We start from the raw sequence: 25,377 nt of genomic DNA, 5'->3' as shown, positions 1-25,377 counted from the left end.
AATAAAAACCGTGACAGGTAGCCAGGGTTTGTTCTCAATTGTTACTTATTTCTGTCGAAGTAAAAGTGTAGAGTTAATATAGAAGGTCTTGTTCTAAACCTTCTCCACTAGCATGTGCTCACGAAACAATTGGGCTTCATCCACACTGGCACCAGTGGTCTTAATCCTATGGTTATAACTGCCCAGGATGTCACATCATGGGAAACATTTTGGGGAAAGAAAAAAAGAATTTTCATGATTGTATACTTGTAGTCTCATAAACCTCTTTCAGCATAGAATAATAGAAAGGGAATGACAGTGATATAAATGACCTATTTATATATAAATGTAAAGTCCCCTGAAGAATTATATGCCTTCTTGTAGAAGTTTAGGAACAGTGTCTACTGTTCTTGACTCCTGGGACTGTGTAATATATACAGATTTAGCATTAAAGCAGAGAGAAATGTTTACTTAGAATAGATTATCAATTTGTTAAATCAGAGGTGGCTTGTAAACTTTAAAGTGTTTTACAAATGTAAATGATTATTTTATTTATTATTGAATCTGAAGGATCATGCTAAATTATGTTTAATCTTTTGAGAATCTCATGCTTTGGCCTTATGACTCATTTTCTTAAATAAGGACATATCTATCTATGCCTAGCACTGTTCTGGACCTTTTACCTATGTTACTTCCTGTAATTTCCTGTAATCTTCACAACAACTTCTAAGAAGTAGGGGTTATAATCTGCTTTATTACTAAAATTCTAAAAGGTAAAGTAACTTTCCTGAGGTCACAGAAGCTAAGCATCACTGTTTTCTGTTAAGCTTTTCATATTTCATGAGCCTCACTTCTCTCTGTGCCATTTCTTCCTTGACTTTGCTTTATAGGGGTGACATTCTGATACTGCAGTAAAGTCTTGGTGTGACCAACTGGACTTTAATGTCCCCAGTAGTAGTAATGTATGAGCAGACTCCATTCTATGTATTAGTGTCAGATATTAACCTGAGACGGGCCATGTATGACAAAAGCAGATTAAATCACATATTTGTGTGAGTGAAGTTTATCTTCCTCTAATACTCATGCTTTTCAAGGGTAGCCAAGATTTTTATCCTGAATGTAAAGATCATGTTATGAGCCCATATGTCAAAAGGAAATATGATATTCAGATCTACTACTTCAGATAAATCATTATTCAAATTTTAGGAATGGCATTAGCACAATTTAAAGAAAATGAATATTTGAGTAATATTTTGTGTTCATGGTAGTTAACAGTCATGTCCATCTCTCATACTTCATGTAGTATATAACACAATGCCATGCTCATGCGCCTTGATAGATAATTTGGTCAAAATTAAGAGAAGAAATTAAAACTCTGAAAATCTTCATGGAATCTCTTTTGCTTTTTCTGTTAGGAAGCTCAGAACTAAATTTAGTCCTCATTGGTAAAGTAGTCCTCTACCTGAATGTTAGTATACCTCCCCTCCCCTAAATCATGGATAATCTTAATCTCCTCATTGCCCTCCTCCCTCCCCTACCTCACTTTTATGCTCTCTCCTTTCTCATGTCTCCATATGGCATAACACATCAAATCCTTTTTGGAAAAAGGAATGATATAAACTATAAGTGAGGTAATAAGCTATGAATGGGGTTTGGCCGTGATGAAATTAATGACCATGATCCTTGCCTCTTAGAGGTTACCAAAAATGAGAGTAATGTGTATCATGGAAAAAAAATGGCATGCCCCAAGGGGCAAGTAAATCAGTCTGGTGGAAGATACCCCGAAACTAAAATGCTTTAATTTTCTTCACAAGACTTTTCTCTGCATCATGGACTGGCAGTGATTTTACCTAGACAAAGTCAAACTAGAGAGAAAAAGGTAAAAGGATACCCCCGACCAATACATTTTAGATTTATGTATTTTGAAAGAACTTATTCTGTCTGCCTGTTGAAGGAGAGGTAGAAATATGCAGAAAGGTGAAGAATAGTCTTCAAAAAGGATTTATTATTTGCTTTTCCAACAGACTAAGAATACAGCTTGAGATTCTTAATGTGTCAACTAACATTACTCTTAAATATCTGGCACATAATTGATGGGAAATGTACTGTAGGATTTTTAAAGCATAAATCTGTGTAAACTCAGGTATTGACAGATAATTAATGTATTTATTTAGTATGGATAGGCATTCCCTAGAAGCACACTTATCATCCTCTACAGTAGAGTGAGCTCTTACTGTCTCTAATTGTGGCTGCTTGTATTTATGCCCAACTTCTTGTTACTGGTGAGGACTTTCAAGAAGTATATGCTGTTTAGAATTTCTGTGTTTCATAATCACATTCTCCTTCCAGATTCAAAATAAACCAGAAAAGAAACCTGGAACACCACTTCCACCTACAGCCACCTTTCCAAGTAGTCCCCGACCTCTCTCCCCTGTTCCTCATGTGAATAATGTTGTGAATGCACCATTGTCCATAAACATTCCACGGTTCTACTTTCCTGAAGGACTCCCAGATGCCTGCAGTAACCATGAACAGACTCTAAGCAAAATTGAAACTGCTTTCATGGATATTGAAGATCAGAAAGCAGACATCTATGAAATGGGAAAAATTGCAAAGGTAATATAACTACTAAATAATGTATAATCTCTCTTTCTCTAGCAATCCCAGTCTTCATCTCTTCACTGCCTCTTTGCTCTCCTTTTAAGCATGGCTAGGTTTTTTTCCTATGTTGAAAAAATGTATTTGATCCTGATATATCATCTGTGGTCCTATTTCATGGAACTCATAAGTTTGAAAAAAATCTTAGTGGTCTTCTAGTCCATCTTCCCATTTAAGATAGGAATTCCACCCATGACATCATTAACACATAAATTCATTCTCTGCTTGAATGCTTTCAGTGACCAGAAGCTCACTATCTCGCCAAACAACCTGTTTCATTATTAAATATCCTTACTTGTTAGAAAATTTTTCCTCGTATTGAATATGAATCTTTTTTCGTTCTTACCCATTAATCATAACTCTTCCCTGAGCCAGGCAAGGAATGATTGGGCCAGCTCAACACTAATTCTACTCAGAAATAAATGGATTTTCCACTAGGAACCAAGTCTTTAATATTTTCCAGTATACCCACCTGCTTCTAATTAAGATCTTAGCTTCTCATGCTAGGACAACTGAATATCTTCAGTAAGTGGATCCTCCATCTCCAGTCTCCTAGAACAATTAATACCGGGCAGAGAATCAGATTTTATTTGATCATGCCATTCCCTCGCTCAGCAGTATTCAGGGATTCCTCCCATCTATAGCAGTACTTTGTTTTGTTTGGGTTTTATTTTTATCATGCATGTAAATTGAAGAGTCAGATCATATCTCAGGATTTAGCAGTGGTTTCAGGTGGTGCTGCAAGAGGCAGAAGGATTTAGTAGACTAAGGTTTGCATGTGGGCAAGTAGGAGACCAAGTTGAAGGTCCCAAGACCCCATGCACACTTTCACAGTTCCCCTACTTTCAGGAATAATATTTTAAAGTTTGGAAACTACTGATCTTGAAGATAAAGCCCAAACTACTATTACCTGCATGAGCCTGACCTACTTGCCCTCCCACAGGCATGCCTCTGCGTTTGGGCTCTCATACTTCTCCCTTCCAAAATGGGCTTCCACTCCTGACAACCCCCACATAACCCATCTTTTAAGACCTAACTTCTATCATGTCTTCGGAGAAGTCCCCAAATCCCTACTCCAGTCATGCCCTGTCCTTTTCTCTACCTGCTGTCAGAACATTTGCTACTACTATTAAATAATTTGTAAATAGAGTGGTTTTAGGGGAAGTGAAAAGGAATTCTTTTATTCCCCCTTTGTTCACCCCCCCCATCTTAGAACTTGCTTGTTGATCCCTCAGATGTTTCTAATGAAAAGTAAACTGACATTGCAAATATAAGAGCTCACCTATCTCTACTTATTTTAGACATGAGGAAACTAAAGTCCCATGAGTACCTGAAGTCACAGAACTAGCACACGTCAGGAGACAAGTCCTCCAACTCCTGGCGTTGTGCTGTTTATACCATATGTTATCTCCCCTGAACATATGCTAACATACCATTAGCAAACTTCCAGTCAGTATCCACCCAAATAAATCACAGGTTCTTTCAGGGCACTGGCATTTTCTTACCCAAAGCTTTGAGAGATGGCAACTCTATGAGCCAAGATGGTAAATTATCTGAATGGGCTGGAACCATGAATCTAAATCCAAAAGACAGAATTCAGCAAGGCTGAATGAAATCTACATTTAGAGATAACATGTTAACTGCATAAATGCCAAACAGGGTTATTTCTAACCTGGAGACTGTGAGAGAGAAACAGGCAGTTACATGGACTGTTTCAGGCAGGCAGACAAGGAGAAACTGTCCAGATTAAGGGACATAGTAGTTCCCTGGTGCTGTGCTGGGCTCACCACATCTGGAAAGCCAATCCAGATGGCATTTAGTGCCTCCCTGACAGAGACCTATAGCCTGTTCTGTTTGGAATACAAGTCCTGTAGGACTTCAGCCTTCCTCTGAATATTCCCAACCCCTGACTGAGGATCCTATTCTCTGCCTTTCTGTTGCCTTGTCTCCCCACTCCTACTCTGGTCCTCCCACCCCTGTATTGTGGTAGCCCTTGCCCTGCTCCATGGTTCAGTGAGAAGAGAGCAGAAAAGCTAAGGACTCCACAGATGGTCAAGAGAGGTGTAGGAAAGAATGTAGTCCAGTCAGGGTAGGGGTCTGTGCATGCTGGGGAGTCAGAGGAAGGACTTTGCTCTTTCTAGGTAATGAGGATCAATCCGTATGTGATATCAGGAAAAACTGCCAGTGTTGAAGCTGACAACATAGAGAAATTTAAAAATTGTGTTTAGCCCTGGTAATAGTAACATATAACAATGTACCGCTTACACCAAATTGTCATGTGGCACAATAACCAGTAAACATGTACTGTCTGAATAACTTGTCTGAATCATACTTGGTTATAGCCCTCCATTCCCTTCATGAGTACCAGGCATTTGTGTTCATTGCTCTTAGACCTTAATTGTCAGCTCACGCAGCAGGGTAAACTGGTCATACTTCAAAAAGTTAAAACTAACATTGCATATAAAAATGAAGATGGGTACATAGTAACCTCAGTAGGTATCACAAGTGTATTGGTTTGTCTTGTTTTGTTTTGCCTTACTCTGTTAGTTCATTTTATTGGATTTTGCCTCTTCATTTTTTAGATCATTTATTTTTGTATTTTTGTTATTGTTGAGGTATAGCTGCCACATAGTGTTAGATATTAGTTTCAGGTGTACAACATAGTGACTTGACAAGCCTATACATTATGCTATGCTCACCACAAGTATAGCTAAAAATCATTTATTTAAAAAGTTTAATCATTTCTTCCATTTAGCTAATCCACATTTCATCCAGCATTTAGTTGGCTGTGGCTCTTAACATGCACGAAGCAGTCCTGTTTTCAGTTGTTTTTTACTATGCAGATTGGTCTTCTCTGACACTAGGCAGTGGACTCTATGCCTGTAGCACCTGTGCTGCACGTGCTTGGATTCTCATGACAAGCTGGTTGTAGTAAAGGAGAAGAAAGACAGCCTTTAAGGGACAATGAAGCAAGAGGGGGTTGGAGCAATCAGTGAACAGTTCTCTGAATTCTTGTAGTCTATAAAGCTCTTTGGAAGGCCAGCTTGAGTTTGCAATCCACTCTTAGTGCCACTTAAGTGTAGCTGTAGGGACTGGGGTCTTTTTTTTTTTTTTTGAAGTGCAAAGAAAACGCTATGTTTATGAAATCTGCATCTGTTGGTGAAGTTTAGCTCATTCATCTTTGACCTGAAACAGCCCTAGAGAAGTTAATCACAATTTCTGATTAAATTCTCAGTGTGTAGTTTGTACTTTTTTCCACAGCTCTAAGTGATGACAGAGAAGAAATTAATCTAGAGAATGAATCTAAGAGAAAAGCAGTGTAGGAACATACATTGAAGAACAGTAAGAAACGTGCTTGTTAGAGACTGGGCCAGAAGACTCGCCATTGAGTTTTGGCCTCTAGCAGGAGGTTGAGGAAGAAGAGTGAGGCTGTCTTCTGAACCATACACTGTCAGCTCCTTTTTTCTGGCTGAGGGAGCACTGCCTTGACCTGTCATGCCTGTGTCCTGTAAGCCAACTTCTCTGTACCATTATTTCTTCGTCTACAGTATGGGCTGAAAATACCTGCCCTCTTCTTTGTGGGGATCATGTGATGATCGAATGAAATAACATTTTAAAATGTTAAAGAACATTGCACATGTTAGGTAATCATCTCTTCCTGTGTGACTCATTAAACAACCTGCTTTCAATTCTTTATGTTGTTGGGCCATTCTTCGATCAAATTATAGATGTTCAGTTTTCCTTGCTCCAGCAACTTTGATTACCATAGACTGACTCTTGGTACCTCCCCTAAATCTGAGTTTCCTAACCCCATTTTCTGTATCTCTCCATACCCCACTTGTCATCCATTCTTTTCCTTTGCAAAAAGTCTTGACACTAACTTGTTCTCTCCTCTTTTAAAGTCTCTGTTCTGCTGCCCTCGGATTAATATCATTTACTTTTTTGGGCTTCTTATTGATCTCCTGGCTCCCTTTATCTTAATTCTTTGATTTTTGAGCAGGTGCAGCCAGCCATACATTTTTTTAAGTAACCAAAGTGTAACATCTGCATTGCATTTTTTTCCTTTGTCATTTTCTCCAAGGACTAATACTCTCCTGCTGCCTAATACATGGCTACTTAGGGTACCCCACTATGAGAAAAATAGGCCAGCCCTTACCAATCTATTTTAAAACATATCCATTCTATACATTATCTCTTAGAATTTTGCCTTTGATTTTGCCTTTGACATAGAAATTTATGTGTCGGTCTCTCTGTCACTTCCTATTCCTTAGGAGCTGACATGTATGCATTTTAACAGAAGTCTTCTAGAGAAAAGAGTATAATTTAAGCGAAAGAAAGTTGTTTAATAGTGAAAGTAGCCCCACAGGATGTAGTCAGCACACAGCCCCAGGTAGTGTTTCAGCTAAGAATGGTAACCACTTCCTGAAGTTGAGCTAGAAGATTCCTGACCCCTTCCAATTCTAAAAAATCCATGAGTGACTATAATGGTGGGAGTTTCAAGCACTTTGGCAAGCCAGTTCCAATCTCTCCCTCTACGTACTTTCTCCGTTTGGGGCTCTACACTCTTGCCTCTATAATACAGACTATTCTTTTAAGCTTTCCTAGCAGTTGCCAGTAGCTTGTCATATCTAAGAACATTTTCTTGGCAAACTACCATTCTGCATGAAAGGGAGAATTGGAAAGTGGATTTGACAGTTTACCACCCAAAGGATATTAATTGTGAGCTTTGTACTTTGGCAATCATAATTTACACAATAAACAAAATCCATTTGGTTGCTAAGCAACACCTTTCCCTCATTCTCGACCTCATTGGTGGTATTTGACCTTTGGACTTAAGAAATCTTAAGGTCTACCCTGTTTGCAGAACATGCTTGCTTTAGTGGCCCAGGCAGGAGCAGCCTCTTAATTCTGCCCTGTACTTACCTCCTATGGCTTGAATTTCACCTTCCATATCCTCATCTCCGACATGAATCCAGCAACCTTGGGTGTTCTGTCATCATAACTCAGAGTCATTATCTCAGATGAGATACTCTTCCGGCTTCTGTGGTGATTCCACATGCACTGAGACCTCACACCAGGAACAGCTTCTCTAGAATCCAGTATGGATTCACATCTAGTGAGCCTCCAAAGGAAAAGCTTCCATTTTTAGAATGATGAAAGCTCAACAGATTCTGTGTCTAATATGAATAATAAGACTGTCTTTAATTACAAGATACACCTCTTTGAAGGGTTCCAAATTTGGGAGTATGTTTTATGTGCATATACAAAATTGAGAACATTCAGAGACTATTTCTCTGCTATTATTTAGATATTATTACTTGAAAGAATTTTCCCACTAGGAAAAAAGTAGGTAAATTTGGTAAGAAGTCTTTCTTGTAAGAGTATAATTAATTGAAAGAAATAGCTTTTTATTGAAGAAACAAAATCAACACCTTTTAGAGTATTATAGTTTCATATTCATTCCCAGCACCTCCTAAGGCTTTTATTATATGTAGTCATTTGTGGTTGCTTCTAATATATAAATATAGCGTTTGGTTTTTATCTTTAATCTTTTACCTGAATTATAACCATTTAAAATAGATGCCTGTCTGCTTTGGATTTTCTCTCTCTCTCTCTCTCTCTCTCTTCTCTTTCTCTCTCTACCCCTCCCCTGCTCATGTTCTATCTCTCTCTCAAAAATAAATAAACACTAAAAAAAAAAAAATTGGGTGGCGGCGCGGAGTGGGGGGGGAGTTGGTGCCTATGTGGCTCAGTTGGTTAAGCCTCCGACTTAGGCTCAGGTCATGATCTTGTGGTTGATGAGTTCGAGCCCCACATCAGGCTCTGTGCTGACAGTTCAGACCCTGGAGCCTCCTTCAGATAATGTATCTCCCTCTCTCTGCCCCTCACCCCCTCATGCTGTCTCTCTCTCTATCTGTATCTCAAAAATAAGTAAATATTTAAAAAAAAATTTTTTTTAATTAGATGGCTATTTTCTTGAGCAATCTAGACTTTTCCAGTTCTTCCTGACCCTGGGGCTTAATAACATAATAGGCAAAGGAGAGAGGGAGATGTGTGGGAGAGTGTATTAATACCAGTGACCAAGTATTAAATGTGGCTGGCTGTAGGACATATACAACCATGACATTCAGTCATTTTTCTTTTTCGAAGGTAGAAAATATATGATGTGAGAGTGGTAGGAAGGGAGACTGGTTACTTTATCAGGAAAGGGAAAGACGTATCACTGTAGATGATCTTGGAGAAAAGGTCAGATGGATTTCCATTTCCTTCATTAAACATGGAATCTTCTTGTTTCCCCTCTGTCTCTTTCTGAATCTACCATAGCTGATGTATTTGCTTCTGCCCCAGTTTGGCTCCCTCAAGGACCTGTGACACAAAGGCTAAAAGCCACAAAGGCCCATTGTTTGGCTGTGTCATCATTTCAACACCCCTTGGCTTACACTGTATTTGTGTTTTATTTGCAGCTCTGTGGCTGTCCTCTTTATTGGAAAGCCCCCATGTTCCGGGCTGCAGGGGGAGAGAGGACAGGATTTGTGTCTGCACAGTCATTCGTTGCCATGTGGAGAAAGTAAGTATACAACCAGTCACTCCAGGGCTAGGCAAAGAATTGTCTGGTTCTCACAAGGTGCTTTATAAAGGTCACTTATTTTACACATTCATTAATTTTTCTTTACCCTTTATGTCAACAAGTAAAATTCAGTGATTCACACTTATTTATAACCACACAAATTTTTTCCATAATCTTTATCTACATGTCTCTGATCAGTGAAAGAGATCTTCAAAGATACCTTTTTAGTAACTCTTTGATAGTTTCTTAGTTTTACTTGTTAAATTTGGGTCTTAGAATTTGACTCTGGTAGCAGTGGCATAAAAGTAGAGTCTCCTCAGGGCACCTGGGTGACTCAGTAGGTTAAGTGCTTGACTTGATTGCAGCTCAGGTCATGATCTCACAGTTCATGAGTTCAAGCCCCATGTCAGGCTCTATGCTGACAGTGCAGTTCCCGCTTGGAACTCACTCTGTCTTTCTCTCTGTCTGCCCCTACCCCACTCCCGTGTGTGCGCTCGCTCGCTCTCTCTCTCTCAAAATTAAGCTTTAAAAAAAAAAGTAGACTCTCCTTTAAGGGGAGCAGACCATATGTGTCATGTGAAAAATACAGCTTCCGGGGGCGCCTGGTTGGCTCAATCGGTTAAGTGTCCCAACTCCTGATTTCAGCTCAGGTCTATGATGTCACGGATCGTCATAAGTGTACTCTTAATCCCCATCACCTGTTTCACCTCTGACAAGTTTTCTTTCATTTTAACCTTCTTTTTTTTTTCTTCCTTCTTCTTTATAAGTTATTTCTTGATATATTTATACATTTTAAGAGAATGTCACAGCTTGCCCCTTCTACCTCTTAACTGACCGGACTTCTTTACATATGTTTATAGCCTTGTTTACATGTGTTCTGCTCACATTTTTTGGGCTAGATACCCTTCCTGGTAAACTATTGGGAAATGCCATTCACCTGTTATCCTCATTGTCGTCATCATTATTATTACTTAAAATCAACATATAATAGCAAAATTCAGCACACAGATTCCTTCTGTTCCCTTCGTGCCACCTAAAAAGCCCTTAGCAGTATAATGCTTGAGAATAGTAGGTGATTGATAAGTGTATTCTTATTTTTAAAAATCTAGCAGCAAGTTGAGTTCACCAAGTTCTTTCTGCATTACATTAGAACAACAGCTATAAGAGTATATAGAACTCCTATCAGTTAATGAACTTTTTGTTAAAGAACCATACCAATGCTAAATGTTAAAATGCTTCATGTTGTCCAGGTGAATTTTAGTCATTTTGTTACAGGGAATAGTTCTAAGTTGTCTGAATACCAAGAACTAAAAGGGCCCTAGGAGAATCATTCCTCATACACTATCTAGTTGACACTTCAAAGTCAGTGTCATGATCACCATTCCACGTCTCCAATAGCAAATAGAAAACTGCTGGATAAAATCTAAGAAATACCTTTTTTTTTTTAAATGTGTTGATAAGTAGTCATAAAAGTCAGGGAATTCATTAGAAGCTAGAAATAGCATAAAAGCACTAATTAACAGGAGTGAACCAGCAAAAGAATTGGCATTTCCCCTTAGGGTATTTATCATCAGTATTTCTGGCAGCCTAGAACCTACAGGAAGGAAATAGAGCCTTGGGCCTGAACAGTAGAGAAGTCAGCTTGGATTCCCTCTCCTTTTCCCACCAGTAAAGCCAAGACTTTAGCTGGGTGGTCCAATTATGTGTTAATTATTATTGTTATTTTAAATTAGCATGTAACAGTAGCCGAATTAAAGAACTTGAAATGTATACATGTTCTAACTTTTGTTCAGCTAACTTCTTTCACCCTGGTAAATATCAGGCCCTGAAAAAGCCTTAGCTGGATGCAGTATGAACCAAGGGTAGAAAGAATATAGATGCTGCACAACTCTTGTCAGAGGTACCTTTAGCCATTGAGATCAGCATTGTTGGTCATCTAACAATCTGTGAAAGCGGCAAGAAGTGAGTTATAATTGTTTCAGAAAAAAACTTTGAATAAGCTGAGAGATTGAAAAAAAAGGAAGTAGTCTATTCCAGAAGAGATTAGAGCCAGAAAGAAGTAATTATTTTAGGTCATTCTGAATATTCTAGAACCCTACATTTGTGAGCCAAAGGGTGACTATAGCAAAGGAAAACTGTTAACCAACTTGAGTTACCTGTAGTTAACCACATAATCTTAATAACAGCCAGGTTTTTTGTCTTAAGACTGTCACTGAAAAGGTGGACATTTATGTTGGTAGGTAGAGCAGCAGCAGCAGCAGCCACAACAGCTGTGTCCTTTTTTTTTTTTTTTTTAATATTTATTCATTTTTGAGAGAGTGTGAGTGGGGGAGGAGCAGAGAGAGAGGGAGACACAGAATCTGAAGCAGGCTCCAGGCTCTGAGCTGTCAGTGCAGAGCCCGATGCAGGGCTCGAACTCACAAACCATGAGGTCATCACCTGAGCTGAAGTCATATGCTTACCGACTGAGCCACCCAGACACCCCTAGCTGTGTTCTTTTATTGAGATGGATCATTTTAATTTTATCTCTAGGGAAAGGATATTTTTACAAAAGGCACAGGGGAAAAAAGACACAAAGCACAACTCTTCATTTTAGGTAACTACAGGAGACTGTTTATGAAGTCATACAGCATGACTAACTGTCCCTGTCTTTTTTCATTTGAAAAAACATTTCTGTGACTAGATTAAGTGTATGTCTGTATATTAGTCTTATTTTATGACCCACACTAAAATGGTTGGAGCGCCCTCTAGTGGGAGCTCCTTTTGGCGTTCTTAAAATGCCTTTTATTTTATTTTATTTTATTTTATTTTATTTTATTTTATTTTATTTTATGTTTTTATGTTTTTATGTTTTTATGTTTTTATGTTTTTATTTAAATTCCAGTTCGTTAACATTCAGTGTGATAGTAGTTTCAGGTGTACAACACTACCATTCAGCATGGGCTTATCACAAAAAGTGCCCTCTTTAAACCCCCATCACCTATTTCACCCATCCCTCTACCACTGTCACCCCTGGTAACCATCAGTTTGTTCTCTGTTGTTAAGAGTCTGTATCTTGGCTTTTAAAATGCCTTTTAAGGGATGCCTTGGTGGCTCCATTGGTTGAGTATCCAACTCTTGATTTTTGCTCAGGTCATGACCCCAGGGTTGTGGGATCCAGGCCTAGGTTACCCTCTGTGCTGACCTTGGAGCCTGCTTAAGATTCTCTCTCTCCCTCTGCCCTTTTCCCCTGCTCATGCGCTCTCTCAAAATAGAATAGAATAAAATAAAATAATTAAAAATAGTAATAAAATGCCTTTTAAAAGCAGAGGTGCTTTAAGGGAGACACAGATATGGCTATCTGGGGAGACTAAGCAGCTGAGCATGATGGTTTGAGTTATCATACTGATCTTGAAGAAGATGTGTGTTTATTTTTGCAATTTTTTTTTTTTTTTTTTTTTTACCAATTTTGCCCTTTGCATAAGGTGACTTGGGCTTAAGTATAGTACATTAAAGCTTTGAACTTCAAAAAAATTACTGGCAAATAATGACATAGAATTTAAACATATTGGCATATGCATACACAAGCTGACTTGCTCCCATAATAGGCTTCTTGAAAAGTGAAGTCACATGTAAAAGTCACAGAATAACAAGAAATAATTTCCCTGCTATCCCAGTACTCATGGGATGGAGGCTTCCTAGCCCTCCTCCTAATGTTTTGAGGATGAACACCTTAATGGGCTCTTGTTCCCCTGCCTCTGCCCTCCCTCCTTTCCCTGCCTTATTGCCCATTTCATATCTATACTCTGATATCTATTTTCTTACAGTCAGGACATTTTTACATTTTTAGGGGAAAAACATTGCTCCATGGCTTTTTTGAGTTCCTGAATTACCCGCTTTGTGGCAGAGATCCTCTCAGTCAGTCAAGTAATATTGATCCAGCTTCGTTATGCCTTATTTTCACTTACCTTTGAATGTCAGTGTATGATTTGTCTCTTAACAGTATTTTGTTTTAAGAGCTCTGGAAGATACCAGTTTAAAATAGCTATGTTTACCTTCTTTCTCCAGCTTTCACAACTTTTATTTATCTCCTTTTCTCTTCCATATAGAGTTTACCGGCCACTGTCATCAGCTGGAAATCATAATTCACCTTTTCTTTCTATTTCATGATTCTGGTCAGAAAAAGCCATTCTTGATTTGCCTTTTTCCTCTCAGAGTATCTCTCATCTGTGCTATCCTTTCTTTATAAAAGTGCTCCTTTACAAAGATCTCACCACCTTTTTATTGTGATCATCCCAACCATTTTCTAATCCTAGGAGGTGGTTCCCATCAGCATTTATTACATACTAATCTTTTTCTGAAATGTATACATGTTTAACTGTAGAGGCCTTGAGAATGCTAAAGAATGATAAGGAGAATTAATATACAAATTATACTATAACTTTAATAATCACAAATGAAGTCAGTTTTTAAGTATACATCCATTAGATCACAAACATTTTTTGAGAATCTTCTATGTGAAAGTCACTGTGCTGGCTGCTAAGGAAGAAAAAAGACCTGTCTATAACTGTGTCTGCCCTTTAAGAGCCAGTGAAATAAAAACAAACTAATAGTACAATGGTAAATATAATACAATAAATTAAACAGTACAAAGATCAGTAAAGAATTTAGTTATGAGAGAAGGCTTTTTGAAAGACTTGCATTATTAGCTGAACCTTAAAGAATAGCCAGCATTCCAATAGCAAAGTCAAGAGGGATGGTATTCTAGGAGAGTAGAATCATATGAGAAATGGCAAAGAGGCAAGAATGCACATGGCACACTTAGAGAATAATGGACCAGGCCAGCTGTCTGGAGTGGAAGTTTCATTTAGCAAAGCAGTAAGGTAGATAGGTAGGCAGGCTCCCATCTAGTTACAGAGAGCCTTAAATGCTGAACTGAGGCAGTTAGACTATTCGTATAAGTGGTAGAGAGCTACTGAACATTTTTGAAAAAGAGGATTATATAATCAAAGAATGTTTCGGAATGAATTGCCTGTGTTTTAAGGTTGGATGAACACTGAAATCTGTTTTGACCCTTTTCCTTCTGTTGGTTTCAGCATGAAGTAATAAGACCCTTACTGAACTCAAAAGTACACTGGCATTAGAAAAGAGGGAATGGTTGTATAAAACATTTTGAGGAAATATTCCTAAGGACTCCTGTATTCCCATCCTGTATTCCAAACACTTAAGGATCCAAGCTGGAAACCTAGGAGTTGTTATGGACTTCCCCTTACTTTCATCCCTCCACACCAATCAACTACCCTGTCCTTCTCATTACAACCAGATTTTCCCCTTTGTCTTCATCTCCCACTGCTACTATCCATGCTCAGGCCCATAGTTGGATTTTTGCTTGATATTTTTGAAAAGCACATCTGATCTTGTCACTGTCCAAGTTAAAATTCTTCCATGGAGTAAGCCAAAGCCAAGTCTTCCTGATCTAACATAAAAAGGCCAATCCTATATGCTCATGTCCACTTTTCTTACCACCCCAGTGTTTGTAGCTGCCAAAATATTCCACACACTCTCACACCAGGCATTTGTACTTGCAGCCCTCCTGACCCACAGCATCCTTCTTTCCTACTTACCAGTTCTAGGGAATCTCACTGGCCCTCTTGTGTCCTCCCATGACACCCATGCTTATTACTTCTGTTGCATGACAGAGTATAACCTGAGTATGTAAGTATAATCTTAATGGTGTAGCACTCTCACTAGACTATAAACTGTTTACAGAGCACAGAACTGTGTCTTATTTATTCTGAATCCCAAGTATCTTCAAGGCTAGACACAAGTGGCACACAGTTAGCATTCACTAAATGTAATGAAGAAAAACAAGAAAATGTGGAGACTAATGGGATGTGCATAAAATAAGGAAAAGAAATAAGTTTAAAATGACTTCAAATTTCAAGCCCAGATAATTTGGATATTTCCACCTTTAACAAAAATAGATGTCCAGGAAAAGGACTGGCTTTGACGGGAAGATATAAAATTTGTTTTTTGATACTTTAACTTTGTTGTCAGAGTATAGTTACTAAGTGGAAATGTCCAGTATTAGTTGGGCATGAGGAATTCATAGAGCTTAAAGACTTAAAAGGGCATTCATTAATTTTTTTTTCTTTTTTTATTGGCCCTTCAAAGTCTAATTTCAGAAACCCCCTATCAGGTGGGCCCTGAATATGTCTGCCAAACTGGGCAAACAGAAGTCTTTGTCTTATGTGGTGCATAGTAGTCCAACTGATATATTCTCTCCTGGCTGGCATGTAGCTCTAGAGTTCTGGGCCTGGATGTCCTGTGCCAACCCTGAATGGACATTTTCCCTCCCCTGCAATTAGTTTAGTTGATCCTGTGGTCTTAGCCCCAGAAACATTTTACAAAAATAATATGCCATTTTGTTATTGAGCTTTTCTTGAGGTGTCCCTTTGACAAAATCACGAGCATGGAGGGGCTCCTGGGTGGCTTAGTTGGTTAAGCGTCTGACTTTTTGATTTTGGCTCGGATCATGATCTCACAGTTCATGAGTTCAAGCCCAGCATTGGGCTCTGTGCTAACAGTACAGAGCCTGCTTGGGATTCTCTCTCTCCCTCTCTCTCTGGCCCTCCCTTCTGCTTGCTCTCTCTCTCTCATTCTCTCTCAAATAAGTAAGTAAATAAATAAATAAACTTTAAAAACCTAAAAGAGCGTAGAAAAATTCCCTTTCTTAATCTTTGAAAAGAGAGAACTTGGTTCTAGATCTAAATGGCCTTCAGTTGAGGCTGAAATTAGCAACTGTTGATATTGTAGACATTGTTCACAGTAGCCAGACTTCCTAAGCAGTTGTCTCTTTTGTAGGTTGCTGAATTACCATCATGATGATGCCTCTAAGTTTATCTGTCTCCTGGCAAAGCCCAGCTGCAACTCTCTAGAACAGGAGGATTTTATCCCTTTACTTCAGGTAATTTTCATTTCCTTCTAAAAATGGGTTTTATTTTTAGAGTTTCAGAGGTTTTAAATATTTTTCAGCTGTAAGATATGTCAATTGAGATATACAAATCTAGAAGTCAGATTTGTAGAAGAGTGGCTGTCAAGCTCATTTTAGCAATAAAATCCTCTTGTTAAATGAAAATTAACACAGAACCCATAGTTTTAATAAAACAGATAAAACAGGGCAACTCCCACTGAAGCAGAGAAAGGGGTGCCACTCACCCTCCCCCTTGTCTAACCACAGGAAACATTGAAACACCTTCTGAAACCAGACATTTGGCCTACTTGGCCTAATTGACCTATGCCCAACAGAAAGGGCCCACTTGAGGAGTATTTACATCTAGGCCTTCCAATAAGAATCAGTTACATGCCAATATTGGATCTTTTTTTACTATAGCATTCTTCATAGCCTGATACGTTGCTTATTAATATTCTTAATTTCATGTCTAAATATTTGGCTTTCCTAAGCAGATTGCAAATTCCTTGAAGCTAAGGTCTGTCTTTTCATGTCTGTTGAATGCTTATCATTGTTTTAGTTGTTCCAGTAAATCTTTGTTGACCTGTTCATGAGGATGCCTAAAGAAGGACAGAAAAATATATTAACATAGTTTGTTTTGTTTTTTCAGTTGTATTCATGGCTGCCATCATTTTTTGGTAAATTTTTTGTTGAAATATAATATATACACAAAAAACATACAGATCAAAAGTGCACCCAACAATCATGTTTCACATATGAGTGAAATCGTATAATGTTTGTCTTTCTGTGATTGACTTATTTCACTTAGCATTATACCCTCTAGGTCCATTCATGTTGCAAATGGCAAGGTTTCAATTCTTTTTTATGGCTGCATAATATTTCATCGTGTGTGTGTGTGTGTGTGTGTGTGTGTGTGTGTGTGTGTGTGTGTGTGTATACACACATACATATAAATATATACCACCTGTTCTTTATCCATTCATCAGTCAGTGGTCACGAGTTGCTTCCATAGTTTGGCTATTGTAAATAATGCAGCAATAAGCATAGGGATGCATGTATCTTTTCATATTAGTGTTTTCATATTCTTTGGGTAAATACCCAATAGTAGAATTACTAGGTTATATGGTAATTCTATTTTTAATTTTTTGGAGAACCACCATACTGTTTTCCATAGTGGCTGTACAAAGTTGCGTTCCCACCAACAGTACACATGAGGGTTCCCTGTTCTCTACATCCTTACCAACACTTCTTATTTATTTTTTTGATTTTAACTGTTCTTACAGGTGTGAGGTAATATCTCACTGTGGTTTTCATTTGTATTTCCCTGATGATTGATGATGTTGAACATCTTTTCATGTGTCTGTTAGCCATCTATATGTCTCTTTAGATAAATGTCTGTTCAAAAACATTAAGTTTTTTTTTAATTTTTTAAATTTACATCCAAATTAGTTAGCATATGTGCAACATTGATTTCAAGAGTAGATTCCTTAATGCCCCTTACCCATTTACCCCATCCCCCCTCCCACAACCCCTTCCATAACCCTCAGTTTGCTCTCCATATTTAAGAGTCTCTTATGTTTTGTCCCCCTCCCTGTTTTAATATTATTTTTGCTTCCCTCCCCTTATGTTCATCTGTTCTATGTCTTAAAGTCCTCATACGAGTGAAATCATATATTTGTCTTTCTCTGATGGACTAATTTCCCTTAGCATAGTACCCTCGAGTTCCATCCACGTAGTTGCACATGGCAAGATTTCATTCTTTTTGATTTCCGAGTAATCCTCCATTGTATATGTATACCACATCTTCTTTATTCATTCATCCATCGATGGACATTTGGGCTCTCTCCATACTTTGTTGTTGATAGTGCTGCTATAAACATTGGGGTGCTTGTGCCCCTTCAAAACAGCATACCTGTATCCCTTGGATAAATGCCTAGTAGTGCAATTGCTGGCTAGTAGGGTAGTTCTGTTTTTAATTTTTTGAGGAACCTCCATACTGTTTTCCAGAGTGGCTGCACCAGCTTGCATTCCCACCAACAATGCAAAAGAGATCCTCTTTCTCCGCATCCTCGCCAACATCTGTTGTTGCCTGAGTTGTTAATGTTAGCCATTCTGACAGGTGTGAGGTGGTATCTCATTGTGGTTTTGATTTGTATTTCCCTGATGATGAGTGATGTTGAGCATTTTTTCATGTGTCGGTTGGCCATCTGGATGTCTTCCTTGGAGAAGTGTCTATTCATGTCTTTTCCCCATTTCTTCACTGGATTATTTGGTTTTTTTGGGTGTTGACACTGATGAGTTCTTTATAGATTTTGGATACTAAACCTTTATCTGATATGTCGTTTGCAAATATCTTCTCCCATTCTGTCGGTTGCCTTTTAGTTTTGCTGATTGTTTCCTTTGCTATGCAGAAGGTTTTTATTTTCATGGGGTCCCAGTAGTTCATTTTTGCTTTTGTTTCCCTTGCCTCTGGAGACTTGTTGAGTAAGAAGTTGCTGCAGCCAAGATCAAAGAAGTTTTTGCCTGCTTTCTCCTCTAGGATTTTGATGGCTTCCTGTCTTAGCATTTAGGTCTTTCATCCGTTTTGAGTTTGTTTTTGTGTCTGGTGTAAGAAAGTGGTCCAGGTTCTTCTGCATGTTGCTATCCAGTTTTCCCAGCACCACTTGCTGAAGAGACTGTCTTTATTCCATTGGATATTCTTTCCTGCTTTGTCAAAGATTAGTTGGCCATACGTTTGTGGGTCCATTTTTGGGTTCTCTATTCTGTTCCATTAATTTGAGTGTCTGTTTGTGTGCCAGTAAAAAAACATTAGGTTTTAATAACAGTTCTCTATCCACCCCTTGATCCATTCTTGACCCTGCTCTGACTCCTACAAACTACATATTTTGTGTCCTCTTCCCTGACTAGCTTATGGTTGGGTCTGGTTAGTGGATCATACTGCCAGGAATGGGCATTTCTTCCCCACTTTGTTTCAGCACAGCAACCATATCTATATGCTGCAGCTTTTGCTGAGTGGCCTCTTCTCCACAGTTCTATTGCCTACCTCGCTCCTATAACTCTTTTCCTTGCTTTGTCCCTCTGGCTGTAGGGATTGTAAGGGTATCTTTCTGTTGCTTGTTCCTGGTGCCTCACCGTTCCCTTGTGTGTTCCCTTAACATGCCCACGACTTTACACGTAGTCCCTTCATGAAAGATTCACATGGGTGAAGTCTCTTTCCTGTGGGGACCCTATCCTGACTGAGTTTTACCAGAAGTTTTAATAAGACCTCTGACAGGAGTTTAAATTAAATCCATATCAAGAGAATTACAAATAATAATAAAACTGTAATTATGCATTAGTGGACATTTATACTTCCTTTGCTTATTAGGAGAGATTTTATTTTTCTTTAACAAATGGACTTGTGGAATCTTCAGGTAAAGATGACAGACTGAATAGATACATTCTCCTTCCATTCTGTCCCAAACTTCTCTGAAGTTAAAGTCTAGGAGTTTAAAAGAATAAACATATGAAAATAAATGGAATAGTAAAGAAGAATGCAGGAGAAAAAAATTACTGTCAAGAGGTTACCATATTTCTTAAGGTAGAAGGCAGAAGGGGCACCAGTCGGTTAAGTGTCTGACTTTAGCTCAGGTCATGATCTCACGGTTCGTGAGTTTGAGCCCCATGTCAGGCTCTGTGCTGACAGCTTGAGCCTGGAGCCTGTTTCAGATTCTGTGTCTCCCTCTCTCTTTGCCTCTCCCCTGCTTGTGTTGTGTGTGTGTCTCTCTCAAATATAAATAAAAACATTAAAAAAAAAAAAGAAGGCAGAAGCAAGCTACGGAAACCACAGCCCAGAATGAGGGGCTATGTATGGGCTATAGTGGAGAAGTGAGCTGCTCTCCTTTATTCTCTCAGCAGGATTCCAAAGTAGCTATAAACTCAGGGTTGGCAGATCTGACGGGAACTATTAGAAATGGGGATTCATTGAAGGGTGGTATATAGAACAATGGACCAGTTGATTCTATTTGGTTCCCAAAAGTAAAGTGCAGCCTGGCATTTTATTCACAAGCATAAACAAAATAACAAACAAGAAAGCATGCTAAGACAAATTCCAATAGACAAGTATTCTAGATAGTACCTGGCCAGCACTCCTCAGAACTGTCAAGGTCATCAAAAAAAAGGAAAATTTGTAAAACTGTCACAGCCAAAGGAGCCTAAGGAGATATGACAACTAAGTGTAATAGGAGATCCTGGGTAGGATCCTGGGACAGAAAAAACATATTAGACAAAAACTAAATGTGAATAAAGTAGGGTCTCTCATAATAGTAATATAATATCAATATTATTATAATAGTTGCTTATTATAATAAATGCTAATGTAATGCAACATATATGGGAACTCTCGTACTGTCTTCCAGATTTTTCTTTAAAACTGTTCTAAAAAATAAAGTCTTTTTAAACAATTACTATATTCAGAGAGATTATCTAAAATAAGAATAGAATATTATGAAAACAGAATGCTAACCACTGGAAAGAGCTGTTAGAATTTTAAAATGTACCAAAATTTAAAATTTCATCATAAGGCCTAGAAGCTAAAGTTTAGGATATCTTGCAAGGGGGGAGGGGGCAGGGGAGACGGAGGGAGGCGACATAAAGACAAGAATTTCAACAACTAACTGGAGTCTGGAGAAGAAAAAAAGACAAAATGGAGAGAAGGAACTCATCACAGAAATAATATAGAATGGAGGGGCACCTGGATGGCTCAGCCGTTTGGGCATCCGACTTCGGCTCAGGTCATGATCTCGCCGTTCCTGAGTTTGAGCCCCGTGTTGGGCTCTGTGCTAACAGCTCAGAGCCTGGAGCCTATTTCAGATTCTCTGTCTCCCTCTCTCTCTCTCTGCCTCTCCTCCACTCGTGTTCCTTCTCTCTCAAAAATAAATAAACACTAAAAAAAATTAAAAGAAATAATACAGAATGGAGAGAATTGGAGAGACTGGGGTGATGAGTCCAAAGAGCTGGAACCCAGTAGGATTCCTTGGGATCCCTGTTTCCCTCTTTGGGAGAAACACAACATGCTTGTGTAACTAGCATCTAATCAAAAATAGAAATTGACACTCCCACCCCAGTTTCTCTTGCTCCCTCCATTCTTGCCCACAGAATTAAAGAAATTATATACAATACAAGTCTTTTGCTTGAAAAAAGCCAAGTACAATGAATAAAAAAAAAGAAACAGACATAAACGTATCATCTTGAAATTTTAGAAAAACTGATGAAAAGATACTAAAAGTTTTCAGAGAGAAAAACGAGGTTCCTTTAACAGGAACAAAAATTGAGGTGCTGTTAGATTCTCCTTGGCAACTCTAGGGAAATGAATTTGAAATCAGATTTCTAATATCTGCCAAGCTATCAGTCAGATATGAGGTTTAGAATAAAGGCATTTAAAATGTAAGAAAGTGGGGCACTTGGGTGGCTTAGTTGGTTAAGTGGTTAAGTGTCTGACTTCGGCTCAGGTCATGGTCTCAAGTTTCATGAGTTTGAGCCCCACATCAGGCTCTGCATTGACAGCGCAGATCTCTCTCTCAAAAATAAACAAACATGGAAAAAAAACAGCAGAAAGTTTGTCTGTCTTCTTAGAGTTACTTGAATATATATACTATGTCAAATTAAGTAAACCAAGAAAGAGGAATATATGATCCACGAAGCAGTGGATTCAATCCAAAGAAGCAGTGAAGGGAAGACCTTAGATGGCAACTGAAGAGCAGCCAGTCCAGAATAGAAAAGGTGATGGGGTTTCTCTGGGAAGTTCTCAATAAAGGGGAATAGGGAGGGGAGGAGCTACTCCATGCAGTACTATTATATTTGAGAACAGAAACTAGAGGGTATGCTGACAGCCCAGCATTCTGTATGAACAAGTTAAAGAAAAGCAATTCAAAACTCCCAAGAAAACTGAAAAAAACTGTATAAGACAGTCATGTTTTAAGCTTGAAACAAACTGAAATATGGAATGATTATAAACAACTGATGGAGAGTAAGAAAAGAAAGTCCATTTAACTTCACTTCTCCTTTGCCCAAGAGACATGATGTTGGACCACTAAGAAAGTAGGAAATTTCTCCTGGAATGGAAGCAGTGGCAGGCTACATTTTTCTTGCCCTCCTGCCTAGCTGGCCCAAATGTGGGTGGGTGCCAGTTCTGACACTCTGCATGTTCCTTGTTAGCACCATTTGCCCCATTCTAGCATTCCCTTGCAGACTTTCCCCAGCAGGCCCCCTCCAGAGTAGCTCCCACCCTGCCACATCCAGTAGGCACCCTAGTCTAGGAATGGCACTTGCCTCCAAAGCCGTTTCCATCCCATCGTACATAGTGGGCAGCCTCAGCCAGGACCTGCACCCTCAAAAACTACTCCTACCCGGGGGAGTTGGGGGCAGCCCTCCTCACAGAAGTTGTGGCCTAGCCACAAAGGGAGGGAACATGCAGGCCACACAGAGTCACCCCTGGAGATCTGGTTCTGGTGACCAGGGAAGACTGTGTTTCTGGGCCCCACAGGATGCCTTCTACATAAGGCCACTCCTTCATGACCAGGAGATGTAGCTGATTTACCTAAAACATAGAAACAAGGAGAGTCAGACAATACATAGAAACAAGAAGAGTCAGACAAAATGAGGAGACAGGAATGTGTTTCAAATAAAAGAACAAGACAGAAAACAACCTCAGAAAAAACTTTACAAAATGGAAATAAGCAGTCTAGCTAATAGGGAGTTCAAATAATGGTCATAAAGATGCTCACTAGAACTATAGAGAAGAATGAATGAACACAGTGAAAACTTCAACAAAGAGAAAATGTTAAAGGGAACCAATCAGGACTGAAGAACAATAATTGAAATGAAAAAATACACTAGAGGGAATCAACGGCAGTTAGAGGATGCAAAAGAATGGATCAATGATCTAGAAAGCAGAGTAGTGGAAATTATCCAAGCTGAACAGCAGAGTGAAAATTTTTAATATGAGAATAGTTTAAGGGACCTCTTAGACAACATCGGGCTTAGCAACATTTGCATTAGAAGGATCCTAGAAGGAGAAGAGAGAAAAAGCAGAAAACATATTTGAAGAAATAATAACTGAAAAATTTTTTAACTGAGGAAGAAAACAGACATCTGGGTCCAGGAACCTCAGAGAGCCCCAAACAAGATGAACCCAAAGAGGTCCACATAAGTCACGTAATAATTGAAATGTGAAAAGTTAGAAAGAATCTTAAAAAGCAGCAAGAGAAAAGCAGCTAGCTACCCACAAGGGAACACCCATAAACGTATGAGCTAACATTACGGCAAAAATTTTTCAGGCCAGAAGGGGGTGGAATGATATATTTAAAGTGCTAAAAGGAAAAGGAAAAATGAAAAACCCCACAACCAAGAGTACTCTACCTAACAAGGCTATATTTCAGAATTGAAAGAGAGAAAGTTTCTCAGACAAAAACTAAAGAAGTTTAACTTCTTTAAGTTTTTTTAAACTTTTTTGAAGTGAACCAGCCTTACAAGAATTGCTAAAAGAACTTCTTTAAGCAGAAAAAAAGGCCATAACTAGAAGTAAGAAAATTATGAAAAAAAACCCCAAAACCCTCACCAGTAAAAGCAAACATACAGTAAAGGTAGTGGCTCAACCACTTATAAAGCTAGTATGAAAGTTAAAAGACAAATAGTAAAATCGACTATATGTACAATAGTTAAGGGATGCACAAAATAAAAAGTTGTAAAATATGACATCAAATACATAAAACATCAGGGGATGTGCAGAGGATTAAAAATATGGTGCTTTTAGAATATATTAGGACTTAAGTGACCATTAACTTAGAATAGAAAGTCATCCAACCACCAAAAAACTACCAGAAAACAATGAACAAAATGCCAGTAAGTACATACCTGTCAATAATTATTTTTTTTTAATTTTTAATGTTTATTTATTTTTGAGAGAAAGAGGGACAGAACGTGAGTGGGGGAAGCGCAGAGAGAGAGAGGGAGACACAGCATCAGAAGCAGGCTCCAGGCTCCAAGCTGTCAGCACAGAGCCCAAAACAGCCCTCAAACTCACAAACCGTGAGATCATGACCTGAGTCGAAGTCAGACACTCAACCGACTGAGCCACCCAGGCGCCCCCATAATTACTTTAAATGTAGATAGACTAAATGTTCCAATAAAAAAACATGGAGTGACTGAATGGATTAAAAAACAAGACCTACCGGACACAGACTGGAAGATGGTGGCTTAGGAGGACGCTGGGCTCACTGTGCATCCTGCTGATCACTTAGATTCCACCTACACCTGCCTAACTAACCCAGAAAACCACCAGAAGACTAGCAGAATGGAGTCTCCGGAGCCAAGCGCAGAGGAGAGGCCCACGGAAGAGGGTAGGAAGGGGGGAGAGGCAGTGCGCACTCCACGGACTGGCGGGAGGGAGCCGGGGCGGAGGGGCGGCCCGCTGGCCAAGCAGAGACCCCGAGTCTGGCTTGCAAAAGCGGAGGGGCCAGACGAAGTGTGTTCCGACAGCAAGCGGGACTTGCTTAGCATCTGGGAGGTCATAAGTTAACAGCTCTGCTCGGAAAGCGGGAAGCCTGGAGGACAAAGGGAGGGAGAGTTGCTGAGCCCCGGGTCGACAGAGCTCAGTTTGGCAAGGAACAAAGGCGCTCGCCAGTGCCATCTCCCTCACCCATCCCCCAGCCAAAATCCCAAAGGGAACCAGTCCCTGCCAGGGAACTTGCTTGCTCCATGCAAACACCCAACGCGGTGCTTCTGTGGAGCCACCCCTCCAGCAGCAGGTCTGACTCCCTCCAGCTGCCACAGGGCCCCTCCTGAAGTGGATCACCTAAGGAGAAGCAAGCTAAGCCTGCCCCTCCTGCCCCCGTGCACCTTGCCTACCCACCCCAGCTAATACACCAGATCCCCAGCTCCACAAGCCTGGCAGTGTGCAAGTAGCCCAGACGGGCCACGCCACCCCACAGTGAATCCCGCCCCTAGGAGAGGGGAAGAGAAGGCACACACCAGTCTGACTGTGGCCCCAGTGGTGGGCTGGGGGCAGACGTCAGGTCTGTGACTCCGCCCACCAGCTCCAGTTATACACCACAGCACAGGGGAAGTGCCCTGCAGGTCCTCACCACTCCAGGGACTATCCAAAATGACCAAACGGAAGAATTCCGCTCAGAAGAATCTCCAGGAAATAACAGCTAATGAACTGATCAAAAAGGATTTAAAT

The 25,377-nt window shown here is 39.4% G+C and overlaps 1 protein-coding gene across 4 annotated transcripts in view; it reads left to right on the top strand.

Moving 5' to 3' along the window:
• Positions 1-25,377, top strand: part of PPP2R3A (protein phosphatase 2 regulatory subunit B''alpha) — a 210,679-nt gene that overhangs the window by 73,770 nt on the left and 111,532 nt on the right. For all 4 annotated transcript variants that reach the window (XM_045036403.1, XM_023260541.2, XM_045036402.1 and 1 more), the window contains 3 exons: positions 2,329-2,595; positions 9,102-9,205; positions 16,049-16,151. In XM_045036403.1, coding sequence (XP_044892338.1) covers positions 2,329-2,595; positions 9,102-9,205; positions 16,049-16,151 — 474 coding nt within the window. The remainder of the gene's footprint in view (positions 1-2,328; positions 2,596-9,101; positions 9,206-16,048; positions 16,152-25,377) is intronic.

The sequence above is a fragment of the Felis catus genome, chromosome C2 (genome assembly GCF_018350175.1).
Source record: "Felis catus isolate Fca126 chromosome C2, F.catus_Fca126_mat1.0, whole genome shotgun sequence".
Classification (NCBI taxonomy): domain Eukaryota; kingdom Metazoa; phylum Chordata; class Mammalia; order Carnivora; family Felidae; genus Felis; species Felis catus.
The sequence above is the reverse complement of the archived record's forward strand: the minus strand, read 5'-3'. Positions and strand labels throughout refer to the sequence as shown.